This window comes from Perognathus longimembris, chromosome 12, assembly GCF_023159225.1.
Source record: "Perognathus longimembris pacificus isolate PPM17 chromosome 12, ASM2315922v1, whole genome shotgun sequence".
Lineage (NCBI taxonomy): Eukaryota > Metazoa > Chordata > Mammalia > Rodentia > Heteromyidae > Perognathus > Perognathus longimembris.
The window spans coordinates 30,283,617-30,299,314 of record NC_063172.1 but is presented as its reverse complement, the minus strand read 5'-3'; the positions used below and the strand labels follow the sequence as shown (position 1 = coordinate 30,299,314).

The following is a 15,698-nucleotide window of genomic DNA, read 5'->3' as shown; positions in this document are numbered from 1 at the left end:
AGCCAGCCTAGACAGCACAACAATATCTACCTCACTTCCCAACAAACACACACAAAAGACTTTAAAGAATGGACAAAGTGATTACACGTAACCTGTATAGCCTAAATACACCTGTAAAAATGTAACGATCAACAAAGTGAGATGAAACGGCTGCGAGTGATCTTCGTGGTTTCCCCTTTACTTTTCTTAGGCAATATACTTTCAAGTATAAACTATAAAAAAGGCAAAAAAAATTCACACCACGGGAGATTACATGCTTATTTATTTCCATTAGAAAAATATTACTCATATAAAATTTTGATCCACTTCCTTCTCCTTTACCTGTACCATTCAAGTTTGAGTACTTTAATTTTACTCACCAAATATCTAACATGCATATTTCATATCATTAAGTGAATAACATCTTTTCTTTTATTTTTAGTTACATGAATAACTATGTAATTAGTGTCTCTCTGTATATGTGTAATTAGCCATATGAGTACAGAAAAGTGTAATTTATAGCATCAGTAACTTCATCATCTAATCTTTCCTATGATAATGGCATTTCTGCAATAAACAGATATTTTAGTTACACTTCCTGACATCCACTTGTGAAAATTAATATGTTAAAGATATGATGAAAACCTCTGAGTAAAGCACACTGAGGCCACTTATAGCGAAGCTGTAGTGAGAGGCCCTTTGACGGCTATGGCTTCAATTTCAACACGGGCTCCCTGTAAGGAAGACAGAAAGAACATTTCAATCATCTGTACACACTAAGACAGCTAAAACTGGGCACTGGTGGCTCATGACTATAATCCTTGCTATTCAGGAGACAGATCTGAGGATTGTGGTCTGAAGCCAGCCCAGGCAGGAGAGTCTGTGAAACTCTTATCTCCAATTAACTACTAAAACAAAAAAAGAGCTGAGCACAGCACCTGCTAAAACACACAACTAACAGCATTCACATTTTCAAAGAAGGCAAGGGATAGAGATAACTCACAAAGAAGCCACATCAGAGCTGGGCACTGGTAGCTACTTGGGAGGCTGAGATCTCAGGATTACAGTCAAAGGTAGGCAAAAGTCCATGAAACTTTTATGTCCAATTGTCCATGGAAAAAGCCAGAAGTGGGGGCTGGGGATATGGCCTAGTGGCAAGAGAGCTTGCCTCGTATACATGAGGCCCTGGGTTCGATTCCCCAGCACCACATATACAGAAAAAGGCCAGAAGTGGCGCTGTGGCTCAAGTGGCAGAGTGCTAGCCTTGCGCGAAAGGAAGCCAGGGACAGTGCTCAGGCCCTGAGTCCAAGGCCCAGGACTGGCAAAAAAAAAAAAAAAAAAAAAAGAAAAAGCCAGAAGTGGAGCTGTGCTAGCCTTGAGCACAAAAGATCAGGAACTGCTCTTAGGCCCTGAGTTCAAGCCAGAGAGAGGAGAGAGAGGAGAGAGGAGAGAGGAGAGAGGAGAGAGAGAGAGAGAGAGAGAGAGAGAGAGAGAGAGATCAGGAACTGCTCTTAGGCCCTGAGTTCAAGCCAGAGAGAGGAGAGAGGAGAGAGGAGAGAGGAGAGAGGAGAGAGAGAGAGAGAGCGAGAGAGAGAGCGAGAGAGAACTATAACAGGCCAGATTGCCATGATAGGCACCTGGACTCATTTGATTTTCACAGCATCCTAGTAGATAAATGTTCTCCCAATGCACTAAATGATACACCAAGACTTACAAAGTCTAATTTATGGGCCCCAAGTCACAAAGGTAACTAGCAGAGGTTTAAACTCATGTCCTACAATTCCAGTTCTGAGCTTCTTCTACTATATCCAATACCTGAATAGTTTTATGTTAATGATTATTCCAAGCAACAACAAATGAAAGCAATAAACATGGCTTGCTTAGGAGATCTGTTTTCTTTGGTAGGACGTGATAAGTGGAAGCTAGTAAGAACTCCTTTTTGTTGTTGTATTTTGGTTGGTCTTGGGGGCTTGAACTCTGGGCCTGGGTGCTGTCCCTCAGCTCTTCAACTCAAGGCTAGCACTCTACCACTTGAGCCACAGCACCACTTCTGGTTTTGTGATTGTTAATTAGAGATAAGAGTCTCACGGACTTTCCTGCCCAGGCTGGCTTTGAACTGTGATCCTCAGATCTCAGCCGCCTGAGTAGCTAGGATTACAGGCGTGAGCCACCAGCACCTGGCAGGACTGCTACTTTATAGGCAGGAAAACTGTGTGCTAGGAGGGAGGCTAGAACACCCAGACCAGAACACAGAAGCATGTGTACAATCAGTTTAGGGAATATTTTCCAGGGGAAGGCCTAGAGTTTTTAATTACACAAATAGCCAAGTGAAACTTTCATTGCAGAATTGAAAAAAACACCCAAAAATCTGTGGCTCAAATTCATAGTTCCTTAAGGAATATTACAAAAACGCAGATGCTTTCATATTTTTTCTTAGTTTAAGCATTCTGATTCTATTAAGTTCATGTGTTGCCTTAAAAGATTTCTTTTCTTTTTTTTTAGACTTTTTTTTGGCCAGTCCTGGGGCTTGGACTCAGGGCCTGAGCACTGTCCCTGGCTTCTTCTTGCTCAAAGCTAGCACTCTGCCACTTGAGCCACAGCGCCACTTCTGGTCATTTTCTGTATATGTGGTGCTGGGGAATCGAACCTAGGGCCTCATGTATACGAGGCAAGCACTCTAGCCACTAGGCCATATCCCCAGCCCCAAAAGATTTCTTTTCTTTTTTCATTCATATAATAAATATGAGTGTTTACTTTTAGACTGTAACTTCCTGGGAAGTAGGGACTGTATCCTTTTACTTATGTATTTATTTTTTGGTGGTTCTTGGGTTGGAACTTCAAGTCTCACACTTGCTAGGGAGGTGCTCTATAGTTAAGCCACACCTCTCCCCCTTTTTTGCACTGATTATTCTGATAGGATCTTTTTTTGGGAGGGAGGGGTGCAGTTCTGGGCCATGAACTCAGGGCCTGAGCACTGTCCCTGGCTTCTTTTTGCTCAAGGCTAGCACTCTACCACTTGAGCCACAGCGCCACTTCTGGCCGTTTTCCATATATGTGGTGCTGAGGAATCGAACCCAGGGCTTCATGTATAGAAGGCAAGCACTCTTGCCACTAGGCCATATTCCCAGCCCCTTTGATAGGATCTTGGTTTTGTTTTTATAGGTTTTTTGGCCTATGCTTGGACTGTGATCCTCTAATTTTATGCTTCCCACCATATCTGAGATCACAAGCATGAGCAGTTTCTTCCCACTCCCAGTTTCTTCTTTTTTATTTTTTTGCGCTAGTCCTGGGGCTTGAACTCAGGGCCTGAGCACTATCCCTGGCTTCTTTTTGCTCAAGGCTAGCACTCTACCACTGGAACCACAGCACCACTTCTGGCTTTTTCCATATTTGTGGTGCTGAGGAATCGAACCAGGGCTTCACATATGCGAGGCTAGCACTCTACTACTAGGCCATATTCCCAGCCCCAAGTTTCTTCCTTTGAGATGGAGTCTCTTGGACTTTTGCCTGGGCTGGCCTCCAATCTCAATCCTCTTGATCTCAGCCTCTCAGCTAGAATTATAGGCTTGACCCATGGCATCTGGCTCCTTTCCTTTGTTTTTAAATTTCCTTTCACAGTGCTTAGTTTTTTTATATTCTGAAAATAATGCAGCCATTTAAAATGGTACATAGGAGCAATTTAATGTATACTTACTACGGGTAAGGCAGCAACCTGGTAAGCAGCTCGAGCTGGAAAGTCACTCTTGAAAACTGAATTTAAAACAATTTCATTTTAGTTTCCACACAGTATATTCCTGTTTAACACTATAAACCCTTCATGGGCGAGTCAGTTCTTAATACAATGAACATTTCAGAGGTTCACATTCATATTTGTTTGATAAACTATTTTGTCACTTGGTTCTTAGGATACTTGGTACTTTTTCAATTATTTTAGGTTTGGGGGGGAAAAAGGATGGAAAACATACCCTATAATAAATCTTGTTTAATGAGAATGGAGTTTGGTCTTTAAAGTACTATTTATAAACCAGTCATCTAAAATAGGGATGGGCTCTCCACATTCATGAAGTTTGGCTTGTTCTTTCTCACTAACTTTGGTCTTCTCAGTCATTTCTTTGAGAGAGAATACCTCATTATTGCTTTGTGCATGCCACCAGGTGAAAGGGACACCTGATTTCCTCACTATGACTGCACTGACAGATGGAGCTGCATTTACTCTGCTTCTAACAGGCCAGCATAAGTGCCTTACAGGAGGTAGTAATTCACTGAATTAGTCCAACAACCCTAAAGGGTAGCCCAATAAGGCGGTGTATTCGTCTCGATTTGCATAGAAATATCATGTAATTAGTTAGTGATTCTGACGGAGCCAGAGAAAAGATAATGGCTACTGCAATAACATTACTGTGGGCACTGTCCCTGGCTTCTTTTTGCTCAAGGCTAGCACTCTGCCACTTGAGCCACAGTGCCACTTCTGGCCTTTTCTATATATGTGGTGCTTAGGAATTGAACCCAGGGCTTCATGTACTTCAAGCACTCTTGCCACTAGGCCATATTCCCAGCCCCAAGCTGGCATTTCTTTAGCAACTCCTGCCACTTGTTTTTCTTTTCTTGTTTTGTGACAGGGTCTTACTCTGTAGCCCAGGCTGTCCTTAAATTCTCTGATCCTCCTGTGTCAAGTAAGTACCACCATGTCTGGCTTTCTGTAATTTTCTTTTATTTTTTTGGCCAGTCCTGGGCCTTGGACTCAGGGCCTGAGCACTGTCCCTAGCTTCTTTTTGCTCAAGGCTAGCACTCTGCCACCTGAGCCACAGCGCCCCTTCTGGCCGTTTTCCATATATGTGGTGCTGGGGAATCGAATCGAGAGCTTCATGTGTAGGAGGCAAGCACTCTTGCCACTAGGCCATATTCCCAGCCCTTTCTGTAATTTTCAATTGATAATGGACACTCATTTATGTTAACAGATCCATTTCTCTTTAAAACAGGAATGATAAATTACTTACATTGTTTGTAGATTTCATTGACAGTACTGAAGTCATTTATATCAGCCAGCAAGACAGTTGTTTTTACCACTAGAAGATATGTACATTAGGTTTAGCCATTTGGTCTGACATAAACATGACTTACAAACAAATAATAATAATAATAATAATAATAATAATAGTAATAATAAAATAACAACCCCCTCCACCAACAAGAAAAATCAGAACAACAGCAGAAGAAATAGAAATTAACAATGAAGTAAAATCCAGCTGCTCACCATTGGTGAAGTCACAGCCTGCAGCTTTCAGAATTTCACCCATGTTTGTAAGAGCCTGAGAAGCACAGCAAGAAAAGCGAGAGGCACTGATGTTATATTAAAGCCTTAATTAAATTCTAACAATTCTATCAATTGCCTCTTGCTAGAACTCCATAAGTAACTTATGTTACAGAAACATTTACCTTACTTTTTTGAGGATGCTTCTATAACAGTCCATTGTTTCTTGGTTTTCCTTTAATGCTATGACTTTATTTTTGAAACATAGCGGAAAAAGTTGTTTCCTTTTGTGAGTAAGAAGACTGAAACAAAGCCCCTCTACAGGGCCATGGTATGTCACCTTTTCAGTCAATATCCATGAAACTGACACAAATAAGCTCTGGACTCCTCACTTTGTATCACTTCAAGGATAAGATAATAAACACTAAAATGTGTGTGTGTGTGTGTGTGTGTGTGTGTGTGTGTATGTGTGTGTGTTTGTGTGTGCTGGTCCTAGGGCTGAAACTCAGGGCCTAAGGGTCTCTAAGATTTTGTGCTCAAACCTAGTGTTGTACTACTTGAGCCTATAGCTCCACTTCCAGCTTTTTTGGTAGTTTATTTGAGATAAAAGTCTCAAGGACTTTCCTACTTGGGCTGGCTTCAAACTGTGATCCTCAGATCTTAGCCTCCTAAGTAGAATTATAGGCATAAGCCACCAGTGACTAGCTTAAAATGTGTATTTTGTTTTTAAAACAACGTGAGGTCAACAGTTTCCTTTTCCTCAAAAAATATTGAGTGAGCTAGGCAATGCTGGCCCATTACTGTAATCCTAGCTACTAAGGAGGCTGATTTGAGGGTTATGGTTTGAACACAGCCTGGGAAGGAAAGTCCACGAGACTCTATCTTCAATTAACTTTCAAAAAGGCAAAAGTGGCAGCGCAATTTGTCATAGCGAGAATCTGGAACCAACCCAGATGCCCCTCCATAGACGAATGGATCAGGAAAATGTGGTACATATACACAATGGAATTTTATGCCTCTATCAGAAAGAATGACATTGCCCCATTTGTAAGGAAATGGAAGGACTTGGAAAAAATTATACTAAGTGAAGTGAGCCAGACCCAAAGAAACATGGACTCTATGGTCTCCCTTATTGGGAATAATTAGCACAGGTTTAGGCAAGTCACAACAGAGGCTCACAAGAGCCCAATAGCTATACCCTTATGATCACATAAGATGATGCTAAGTGAAATGAACTCCATTTTATGAAAATGATTGTTATATCAGAGTTGTAACTACTTTCAACATCCCATGTGTATCTGTAGTTTCTATTATTATTATTTTTGTTTGTTTGTTTGTTTTTTGGCCAGTCCTGGGCCTTGGACTCAGGGCCTGAGCACTGTCCCTGGCTTCTTCCCGCTCAAGGCTAGCACTCTGCCACTTGAGCCACAGCGCCACTTCTGGCCGTTTTCTGTATATGTGGTGCTGGGGAATCGAACCTAGGGCCTCCTGTATCCGAGGCAGGCACTCTTGCCACTAGGCTATATCCCCAGCCCTGTAGTTTCTATTATTGATGATGTTCGTGTATCACCTTCTTGTGATTGTATCTACACTATCTCTGTAATCTTATCTGAGTGTATGGGAAACAGTGTGTACTGGTATTAGAATTAGGAAATTCAAAGGGAATACCAAAATTGAGAGACAAAGGGTAAAATACGAGAAACAACAACAAAAGCAATACTTGCAAAACTGTTTGGTGTAAGTGAACTGAACACCTCAGGGGGGGACAGGGAGAGGGGGGAGGGGGGTATGAGGGACAAGGTAACAAACAGTACAAGAAATGTATCCAATGCCTAACGTATGAAACTGTAACCTCTCTGTACATCAGTTTTATAATAAAAATTTAAAAAAAAAGGCAAAAGTGGAACTGTGGCTCACTCAGTAGAGTACTAGCCTTGAGCAGAGAAAGCTAAGGGACAGCAAAGCACCTAGGCTCTGTATTCAAACCTCAGCACCACAATAAAGCAAAACAAAAAATAAAACACTGAGTGAATTATGTACATATTTGACTCCAGGAAAATATTAGTTTTAGTTTTACCCGAAACTTAACTTATAAATGGAAACATTCAGTACCCCTTCCACTTTGTGATACTATGATATTTCATTATATTTTTGTGCTAAAGAAAATCTTCTAAATCTGTACTACATGTTAATGTAAAAATTTTCAATAATAAATAAGCACATAAAGGGCTAGAAATGTGGCTTAGTGGTAGAGTGCTTGCCTAGCATACATGAAGCACTGGGTTCGATTCCTCAGCACCATGTATGCACAAAAAGTCAGAAGTGGCGCTGTGGCTTAAGTGGTAGAATGCTAGTCTTATGCAAACAGAAGCCAGGGACTCCATTCTCAAGCCCTGAATTCAAACCACAGGACTGGGAAAAAAAAAAAAAAAAAGAAAAGAAAAAGAAAAAAGCAACCCTTTCCCCACAAAGCACATAAAGTAAAAGGAATCTCCCTTCCCCATTCCTTCCTGGCAATCACGACTAGTAACTATCATGTCCTTCTAGATACAATGTCGGGGTGCATGCCAGCCAAACCATTCTTCACTACAGACTTGCACCTGTGGTAGTACACTGTGCATACTGCTCTTTGGTCTTGATTTTTTTTTTTTTTTTTTTGGCCAGTCCTGGGTTTGGACTCAGGGCCTGAGCACTGTCCCTGGCTTGTTTTTGCTCAAGGCTAGCACTCTGCCACTTGAGCCACAGCGCCACTTCTGGCCATTTTCTGTATATGTGGTGCTGGAATTGAACCTAGGACCTCCTGTATACGAGGCGAGCACTCTTGCCACTAGGCCATATCCCCAGCCCTGTTTGTTTTGTTTTTGGTGCCAGTCCTGGGGCATAGACTCAGGGCCTGAGCACTGTCCCTGGCTTCTTTTTGCTCAAGGCTAGCACTCTACCACTTGAGTCACAGTGCCACTCCTGGCTTTTATCTGTATATGTGGTGCTGAGGAATCGAACCCAGAGCTTCATGTATACGAGGTGAGCACTCTACCACTCGGCCATATTCCCAGCCCTGGTCTTGATTTTTATCTTACCATGTAGCAATTGATTTTCTCTATCTTCCTAGTGTGACTTATTTAGTCGGTTCCTTACAGATGGTCATTTAGGTTGTTCCCTATCATTGGTTATTACAAAAGACTCACTGAAAATATTAAATTATAATTTAAAGCTAGGTGCCAGTGGCTCAGTGGTCTGTAATCCTAGCTACTCAGGAGGCTGAAATCTGAGGACTGTGGTTGAAAGCCAGCCTGGACAAGAAAGTCCACGAGACTCTTACCTCCAATTAACCACCAGAAGTGGTGCTGTGGCTCAAAGTGGTAGAGTAGCCTTGAGTAAAAGAGCTCAAAGACAGTGTGCAGGCCCTCAGTTCAAACCCCATGAGAGACAAAAATAAATAAATAAATACAGTTGTATTATTGGATTAGGATTAGAGTCCCCATTTCTTCTGTGGCAGAGAACAAGCCCACAGGCTTGTATATGCTCTGAAAAACATTCAACTGAGCAACATCCTGAACCCCTACTCTTTGAAAAACCAAAACCAAAACCAAAACCCAAAAAACCATGCTACATGCAATCTTTAATATTTTTCTCTTACTAACAAATGCTGTGGTGGTAGTGGAAGGAATCAAAGGTCAGTGGCCCTGAAAAGAAAATTTCCCAATCTACGTGGAAGTGACAAACATGTTATTTGATTTGATAATTTGGGTTTAAAGTCACCTTAGTGATAAGAAGGTGGGATATTTCTTACCCTCCCTCTCTTTGCTTAGCAAATGATTTATTACAGCTCCAACTCTTTCCGGTAAAATACTGTCTTAAATCAAATAGTAGCTTAAAAAGGATTGATCTGTTACGTTCGTTTAACATCAGGCAAGTGGATCATTAATACTCTCTGATATGAAAAACAAAACAAAACAACAGAGAAAAGGGAATCTGAAATGTGGAGAATGACTTACTTGTTTAGTTTCTTCCACAACTCCTCCTGGTACAAGCTTTCCACTTGAAGGGTCCATGCCTACCTGTCCTGAAATGTACAGGGTCCGGTCGACTAACACAGCATGACTGCAATAAACAAAATGCATATATATATATATATATATATATACACACACACACACACACACAATATACTATACCATGTACTATAAAATCCAATGTCAAAAGAGTAATTTGATGACCTAAAAAAGCACAACTTGTACAATGTAAAATTATAAATTGGTCTTCATTAAATGAAAAATGTTGATCAATAAATAGTTTTAAGTAATGGAAAGACAAGTCAGATTGGGAGAAAAATATTTGCAAATATACATCTAAGAAAGGACTTGGATCCAGACTTCATGAAAAAACTCATACAGATTAACAATATACAATCCAACAAAATACAGGCAACTATGTGAACACCATTTGTTTAACATCCTTGGTCTACCTTTTAGTATCTAAAAGCAAAGAATTGAAGAGTATATGAAAGATGCTCAACATTATCAGTCATCAGAGATACACAAAGCAAAACCTGAAGACAGCACTGCACACACCACTAATAAAACAAGTATTACCAGGGGCTAAGAATGTGGCTTAAGGGAGTGCTTGCCTAGCACACATGAAGACCTGGGTTGGATTCCTCAGTACCACATAAACAAAGAACTGGAAGTGGCACTGTGGCTCAAGTGGTAGAGTGCTAGCCTTAAGTGAAAGAAGCTCAGGGACAGTGCCCAGGCTTTGAGTTCAAGCCCCAGGACTGGCAAAAAACAAACAAAAACACAAGTACTGCCAAAGATGTAGAGCAACACAAATCCTTCAGTATTGCTGTTAGAAATGCAAAATAGCACAACACCTTGGAAAACTATTACTCAGTTTCCTAAAAACTTAAACATACAGCCCAGTAGTTTTTTCCCCCTGGCAACCAACTAAGAGAAATAAAAACCTATGTCTAAATACTTTACATGGGGCTGGAGGCATGGGTCAAGTGGTAGAGATTCTGCCTAGCAAGTGCAAGGCTCTGAGTTCAAATCCAAATACTGCCACAAAGATTTTTCTTAAAGACCTTATATGATTTTTTTCTTTTTGCCAGTCCTGGGACTTGAACTCAGAGCCTGAGCACTATCCCCAACTTCTTTCTGCTCAAGGATAGCACTCTACTACTTGAGCCACAGCACCACTTCTCGCCTTTTTTGTTTATGTGGTGCTGAGGAATCCAACCGAGGACTTCATGTATGCAAGGCAGGCACTCTACCGCTAAGACACATTCCCAGCCCCCTTATATTAAGTTTTAGAACATCGTTCCCATGATAACAAAAGAAAATAAAAATCCAGATTACTGATAACTAGAGATTAATACTGTTTTCACATATATGAAATCTGAGAAAAGATGAAATATTAATACTAAAAAGTAGACTGGCTTTCTGGGGCTAGGGTGTAGAATGAGCACAAACAGCTCTTAGAGAATATACAATTTCTATACATTTAACAAAACTTAGGAAACTCTTCACTTAAAATGATGACTATTTTATTAATATTATTTTTTGCCAGTCCTGGGGCTTGAGCTCAGGGCCTGAGCACTGTCCCAGGCTTTTTTTAAAAATTAATTAAATTTTGTTGACAAGTTGTGCAAAAGGGGTACAGTTACGTAATAGGGCAGTGAGTACATATCTTGTGATATCTTACACCCTCGTTTTTCTTTCCCTTCCCTAGACCAGGTAGGCATATATACAACACTCAGTGTACCAAAATCATATCCAGTTGGCTTCTTTTTCTTAAGGCGCAGTCTACCACTTGAGCCACAGTGCCACTTCTGGCTTTTTCTATATATATGGTGCTGAGGAATGGAACCCAGGGCTTCATGTATGTGAAGCAAGCACTCTACCACTAGGCCATATTCCCAGCCCCCGTATGATTATTTTAATAAGCAAAATATTTCAGTTCAGCAGGGGCACTTAAAAAAAATAATGAGTCAGGTCTGTGGCTCCTCCTGCCTGTAATCCTAGCTACTAAGGAGGCTGAAATCTGAGGATCACAGTTCAAAGCCCACCTGCACAGAAAAGTCTGTAAGACTGTTATAACCAGTGAAGCACCAAAAAAGTGGAAAGTGAAGTTGTGGCTCAAGTGGTAGAGCACTAGCCTTGAGCACAAAAAGCTTAGGGACAGCACCCAGGCACTAAATTCAAGCCCCAGGACAGGCACCAAAAATGGCACCATTTTCAGATGAGCCATTGCTTGTTGAAGAGTCAATAAAAGATGTTAACAATGGCCTTTCTTTTGAGTTGTACTTGTACCTCCCTCCCTTTGTGTAGTTTCTCCCCCCCCCCTTTTTTGCTATGTTCTTCAGATATGTCTCACTTTTTGCCTGAGGCTAGCTCAAACAGAGATCTTCTACAACTATGATAACTGGCTTTCACAACTATACTGGGCTCCAGCCTTTCTAAGAGGCTGTGAAGGATCCTGACAGGTAACAGCTGCTTCTATTCTTACCTGCTCAGGGTGTCTTAGACTCTAAGCTCCTTGAGGGTAGGGATAGTATCTTACCAAGTTTCTGCTGCAGAGCCTAAGTGATTCCTTGTACATACTACACATGCTATAACTATGTCTTTATATTTTGTTCTCCAATCATTGAAGGGCATCAGCAGTTTTGTCTGTCAATAATCTATCTTTTCAGTGGGACCTGTTGGGGTCATAATGTATGATTTGGAGAGCTGAAATAGTATTAGAATTCACAAAGTCTAGAAGTACTTAAACTAAAACAATGCCACGAATATAAAAGGGGGTTGTTTGTGGGAGATACTGGTGTAAGGGTAGAAAGTGAGGGTGCTGGGGGCATTTTGTGATTATAGTCAAAGTTCTTTATGTGCAAGTATGTAAATACAATAATTAAACCTTTTAAAGTCTATTTAAAAAGGAAGGAAGTGGAGGGATAAGAAAGAGTAATAGAGGGGCTAAGTATGGCCAAAGATTTTATTTTCATATATGAGCACACCACAATGAAACTTAAAAAACTAAAAGGCTAGAGCCAGGTACTGGCACCTCAAGCCTACAATTCTAGCTATTCAGGAGGCTAAGATCTGAGGATAGAGATTTAAAGCCATCTCAGGCAAGAAAAATACATGAGACTTTTATCTCCAATTATGAGCAAAAAGGTGGAAGTGAAGCTGTAGTTCAAGTGGTAGAGTGCCAGTGTTGAACCAAAAACTAAGGGATGGTGCCTAGGCAGTGAGTTCAAGCCCTAGGGTCTACATTTAAAAAGAAAATTAAGAGGCTAGGAGTTCTTCCCAACTATGGGTTTTTCACCTTTGTCCTCGGATAGCTACCAAGTTTGTTAATTAGTAACCTTTTTTTTTTCAGGTTAGACAATATTGTTACTTAACACAGTTAACTGTTCCTGAAAAATAGGCCATCTGCCTTAGGCCCTTTGAAAACAAAGCACCTTCAACTCTCTCTGCATTTGAAACATAGTTTAAGCCTATAAGTATTATCCTTTATATAAAAAAAAACTTAATGGTGGCAAATCAATTATTCTTAAAATATGAAAAGTAGGCATTGCAGCCTTAAAACAATTTGAACACTTGGAGTTCTCTCTCAGAGATTAAAAAAAAAAAGATTTTCTTCCTTTTTTTGTGTTGGTCTGAGGGCTTGAACTTAGGATCTGGGCACAGTCCTTGAGCTTTTCTGCTCAAGTCTAGTGTTCTACCATTTGAGACACACTCCACTTCTAGCTTTTGGTAGTTAGCTGGAGATCAGAGTCTCAGGGACTTTCCTGCCTGGGCTGGCTTTGATCCTCAACTCTCAGATTAATGGGTAGCTAGGATTACAGGCATGAGCTACTGGCCCCCGGCTTGGATGTGTGATTTCTGAGGATAAGAACTCTAATATCCAAAGACAAGTTGTAAATTTCTCAAAAATTACAAGTGTAGGCTGCAAAGTAGTTAAAACTTTCCAAAACATTTTAATAATTCACACACTATAATCTATGTTGTATTTTGTGTTTGGATGGTATGCTAGTAAAATGGATAGCAATGCAGCAGGCCAGTGATGCTGAAATCCCTCAAGGCTCTGTCCAGTAGGTGCCTGAAATGTGCTGAGCTGATTGGCTAATCTGATACAACACCCTACTCATCCAGGTGCCAGCCACTGAAAATTCAGCTCAACACACTGAATCCTTTCTGGAGAGGACCCAGAAGTGTTCAAAAAGCAAGCCCCATGCACAAAAACTTATTTCCAAATGGCTCTTCAAAGTCAATCAGGGATATTATGTCAAGTTCTCTTTCTGGAATAAAGAACACAACATTTCTAAGTAGGTTAGGGGAGATGTAAACTCTTTTAGTAGGCTTCAGAACAAAGTGTCTTTTATAATCACTTGATTTCTTGTTTTGTTAGGAAGCAATAAAAATGGTCTAATTGCTACCTCTACAATGATTGTGCTTGAGGGATTAAAGCAGAAGGAGTAAAAAAAAAAAAAACAAACTTCTACCTAAATCATTACCAGAATTCTCTTCTTTAAAAAAGGATCTCCTGTTATTTCAGGCTCAGAAGCATTCTATGGCTCCTCATTACATACAATATAAACTTCATACATTGAATCTTAGAATCATGATGCTAGCCCTGCTAAAATCTAATTTTCAGTGGGTCACTTTCATATTTAATCCCTACAATAATCTTAAGAGATCAAGTTATGGGTATGTCCATATAGAAGATAAAGAAGCAAACTAAAAGAGGTGAAGTGACTGTGTGAGAAGTGAACCAAAGTTTTTTATTTTTATTTTTTTCCAGTCCTGGGGCTTGGATGCAGGGCCTGAATGCTGTCCTTGAGCACAAAAGGGCTCAAGGACAGCTCTCCCACTTGAGCCACAATGACACTTACGGCTTTTTTCGAGTAGTTTGAGAGAAGAGTCTCACAAGACTTTGCTGCCCTGGTTTGGCTTTGCATTGCAATGACATCTCAGCCTCTTGAGTAGCTAGGATTACAGGCAGAAGTCACTGATGCCTGGCTGAATCAAAGCTTTAAGTACTAAGCCCAGGGGTAGGAATGTGGCTTAGTGGTAGAGTGTGTGCCTAGTATGCATGAGGTCCTGGTTTACATTTACCATATTAAGAAAAAAATAAATTTAAAAATTCAGATATCCTATGTAAAAAATACTAAATCCAACTTTTTAGGATATTTCCCCAAAGGGTCAGCCATATCCAGGCAAAAACAAGCCAGGTGTGATGACACACCTGTAAGCCCAGCTAGCTATATATACAGGAGGCATAGGAAGTAGGAGGATAGAGGTCTAAAACAGACTCGGACAAAAAGAGAAAAATAACTGAAAAAGGTAAAAAGCAAAAAGGGCTAGGGGCCCAGAGTCTGTGTGGTAGAGCAGGAGGCTATGAGTTCAAACCCCAGTGCAGTATGTATATACATACACACACATCTCAGAAAATTATCTTCGTTGTGATTTCGATTTGGTTTAATTAGTGGGAAATAAGCATGGGCAATAAATTAATAAATACCGTAATGTATTTGTATACCTGTAAAACCCAGGACTTGGGTAGATGTGCAAGGATTTGCGTCAAAAGAACCCAGCAGTCCACCTAAGGGACAAGCACCCCTGTTGACGGGTGGACTATGCGAAGCGAAGGGAGCCAGGCTCAGAGAACCATACATTGTATGATTCTATTAACGCTGTCAGGAACTGAGAAGAGAATGGGGTGTGGGGTGTAGGGGGGAGAAGAGTGCGAAAGGACAGGGGACTTTTTTGGGAGCAGGGGTGATACAGAAACTCTGAATTCAGGAACTTTTGATGGCTGCACGACTTCATGGTAAAAACCCCGAAGTTGTCCATAATGGAAAGCACCTTTTAAAAAATGGTTTTTAATATTATGTCTATAAAATGGCTTTAAAATTTTATATCTGTGTCACCAAAACACAGAAACAGAAGGGGCTAAACCGCAATCCCGGGTCCTAGAGCAAAGTCTTGGGGCGCACGCTCCGGGGTTGGGGCTCCCCACGAGCAGTGGGTCTTCGAGAGGGTGTGTTGTGTGTAGGTGGGGGGCGGGGGGGAACTCTTTCCAGATTCAGTTTGCTCCCGCGTTGCAGCGTGGTCTCAAGAATCCCGACACATTTGCTCGGGCTCTGGCCTGAGCGACCCCCAGTCCGGACCCCCGCGACCCTGCACGCCCGGGGTCCTGGCAATGCTCCCACAAGCCACATTACCTGTAGGGACCAACGGGTTTGGGGCCTTTCGCGGAGCTGATCACTTTTCGGATCAGAGACGACATGACTAAAGCTTCTCTCGCAGCCAATCCAGCGGAAGAAGCCTGAGCTACAGCGCCCCGTTCTCCACCGCACAGACTGACATAGCCCGCGCCGCGTCCCGGTCCTAGGAGCCGCCGCTGGGGAGGAGGGGCTCGCAAGGCATGCTGGTAGCTGTAGTCTGCGCGCGACGCCCGGCCACGTGCAGGA

The 15,698-nt window shown here is 41.4% G+C and overlaps 1 protein-coding gene across 1 annotated transcript; it reads right to left on the bottom strand.

The window, feature by feature from the left end:
* Nucleotides 1-244: 244 nt before the first annotated feature.
* On the bottom strand, nucleotides 245-15,609 carry Rida (reactive intermediate imine deaminase A homolog). Its single transcript, XM_048358455.1, has 6 exons — nucleotides 15,450-15,609; nucleotides 9,226-9,331; nucleotides 5,234-5,288; nucleotides 4,977-5,045; nucleotides 3,674-3,729; nucleotides 245-713 (listed from the first exon to the last, which is right to left on the bottom strand). Exons 1-6 carry the CDS (start codon nucleotides 15,512-15,514, stop codon nucleotides 651-653), a joined length of 414 nt encoding a protein of 137 aa, XP_048214412.1. The 5' UTR covers nucleotides 15,515-15,609; the 3' UTR covers nucleotides 245-650.
* Nucleotides 15,610-15,698: the final 89 nt, after the last annotated feature.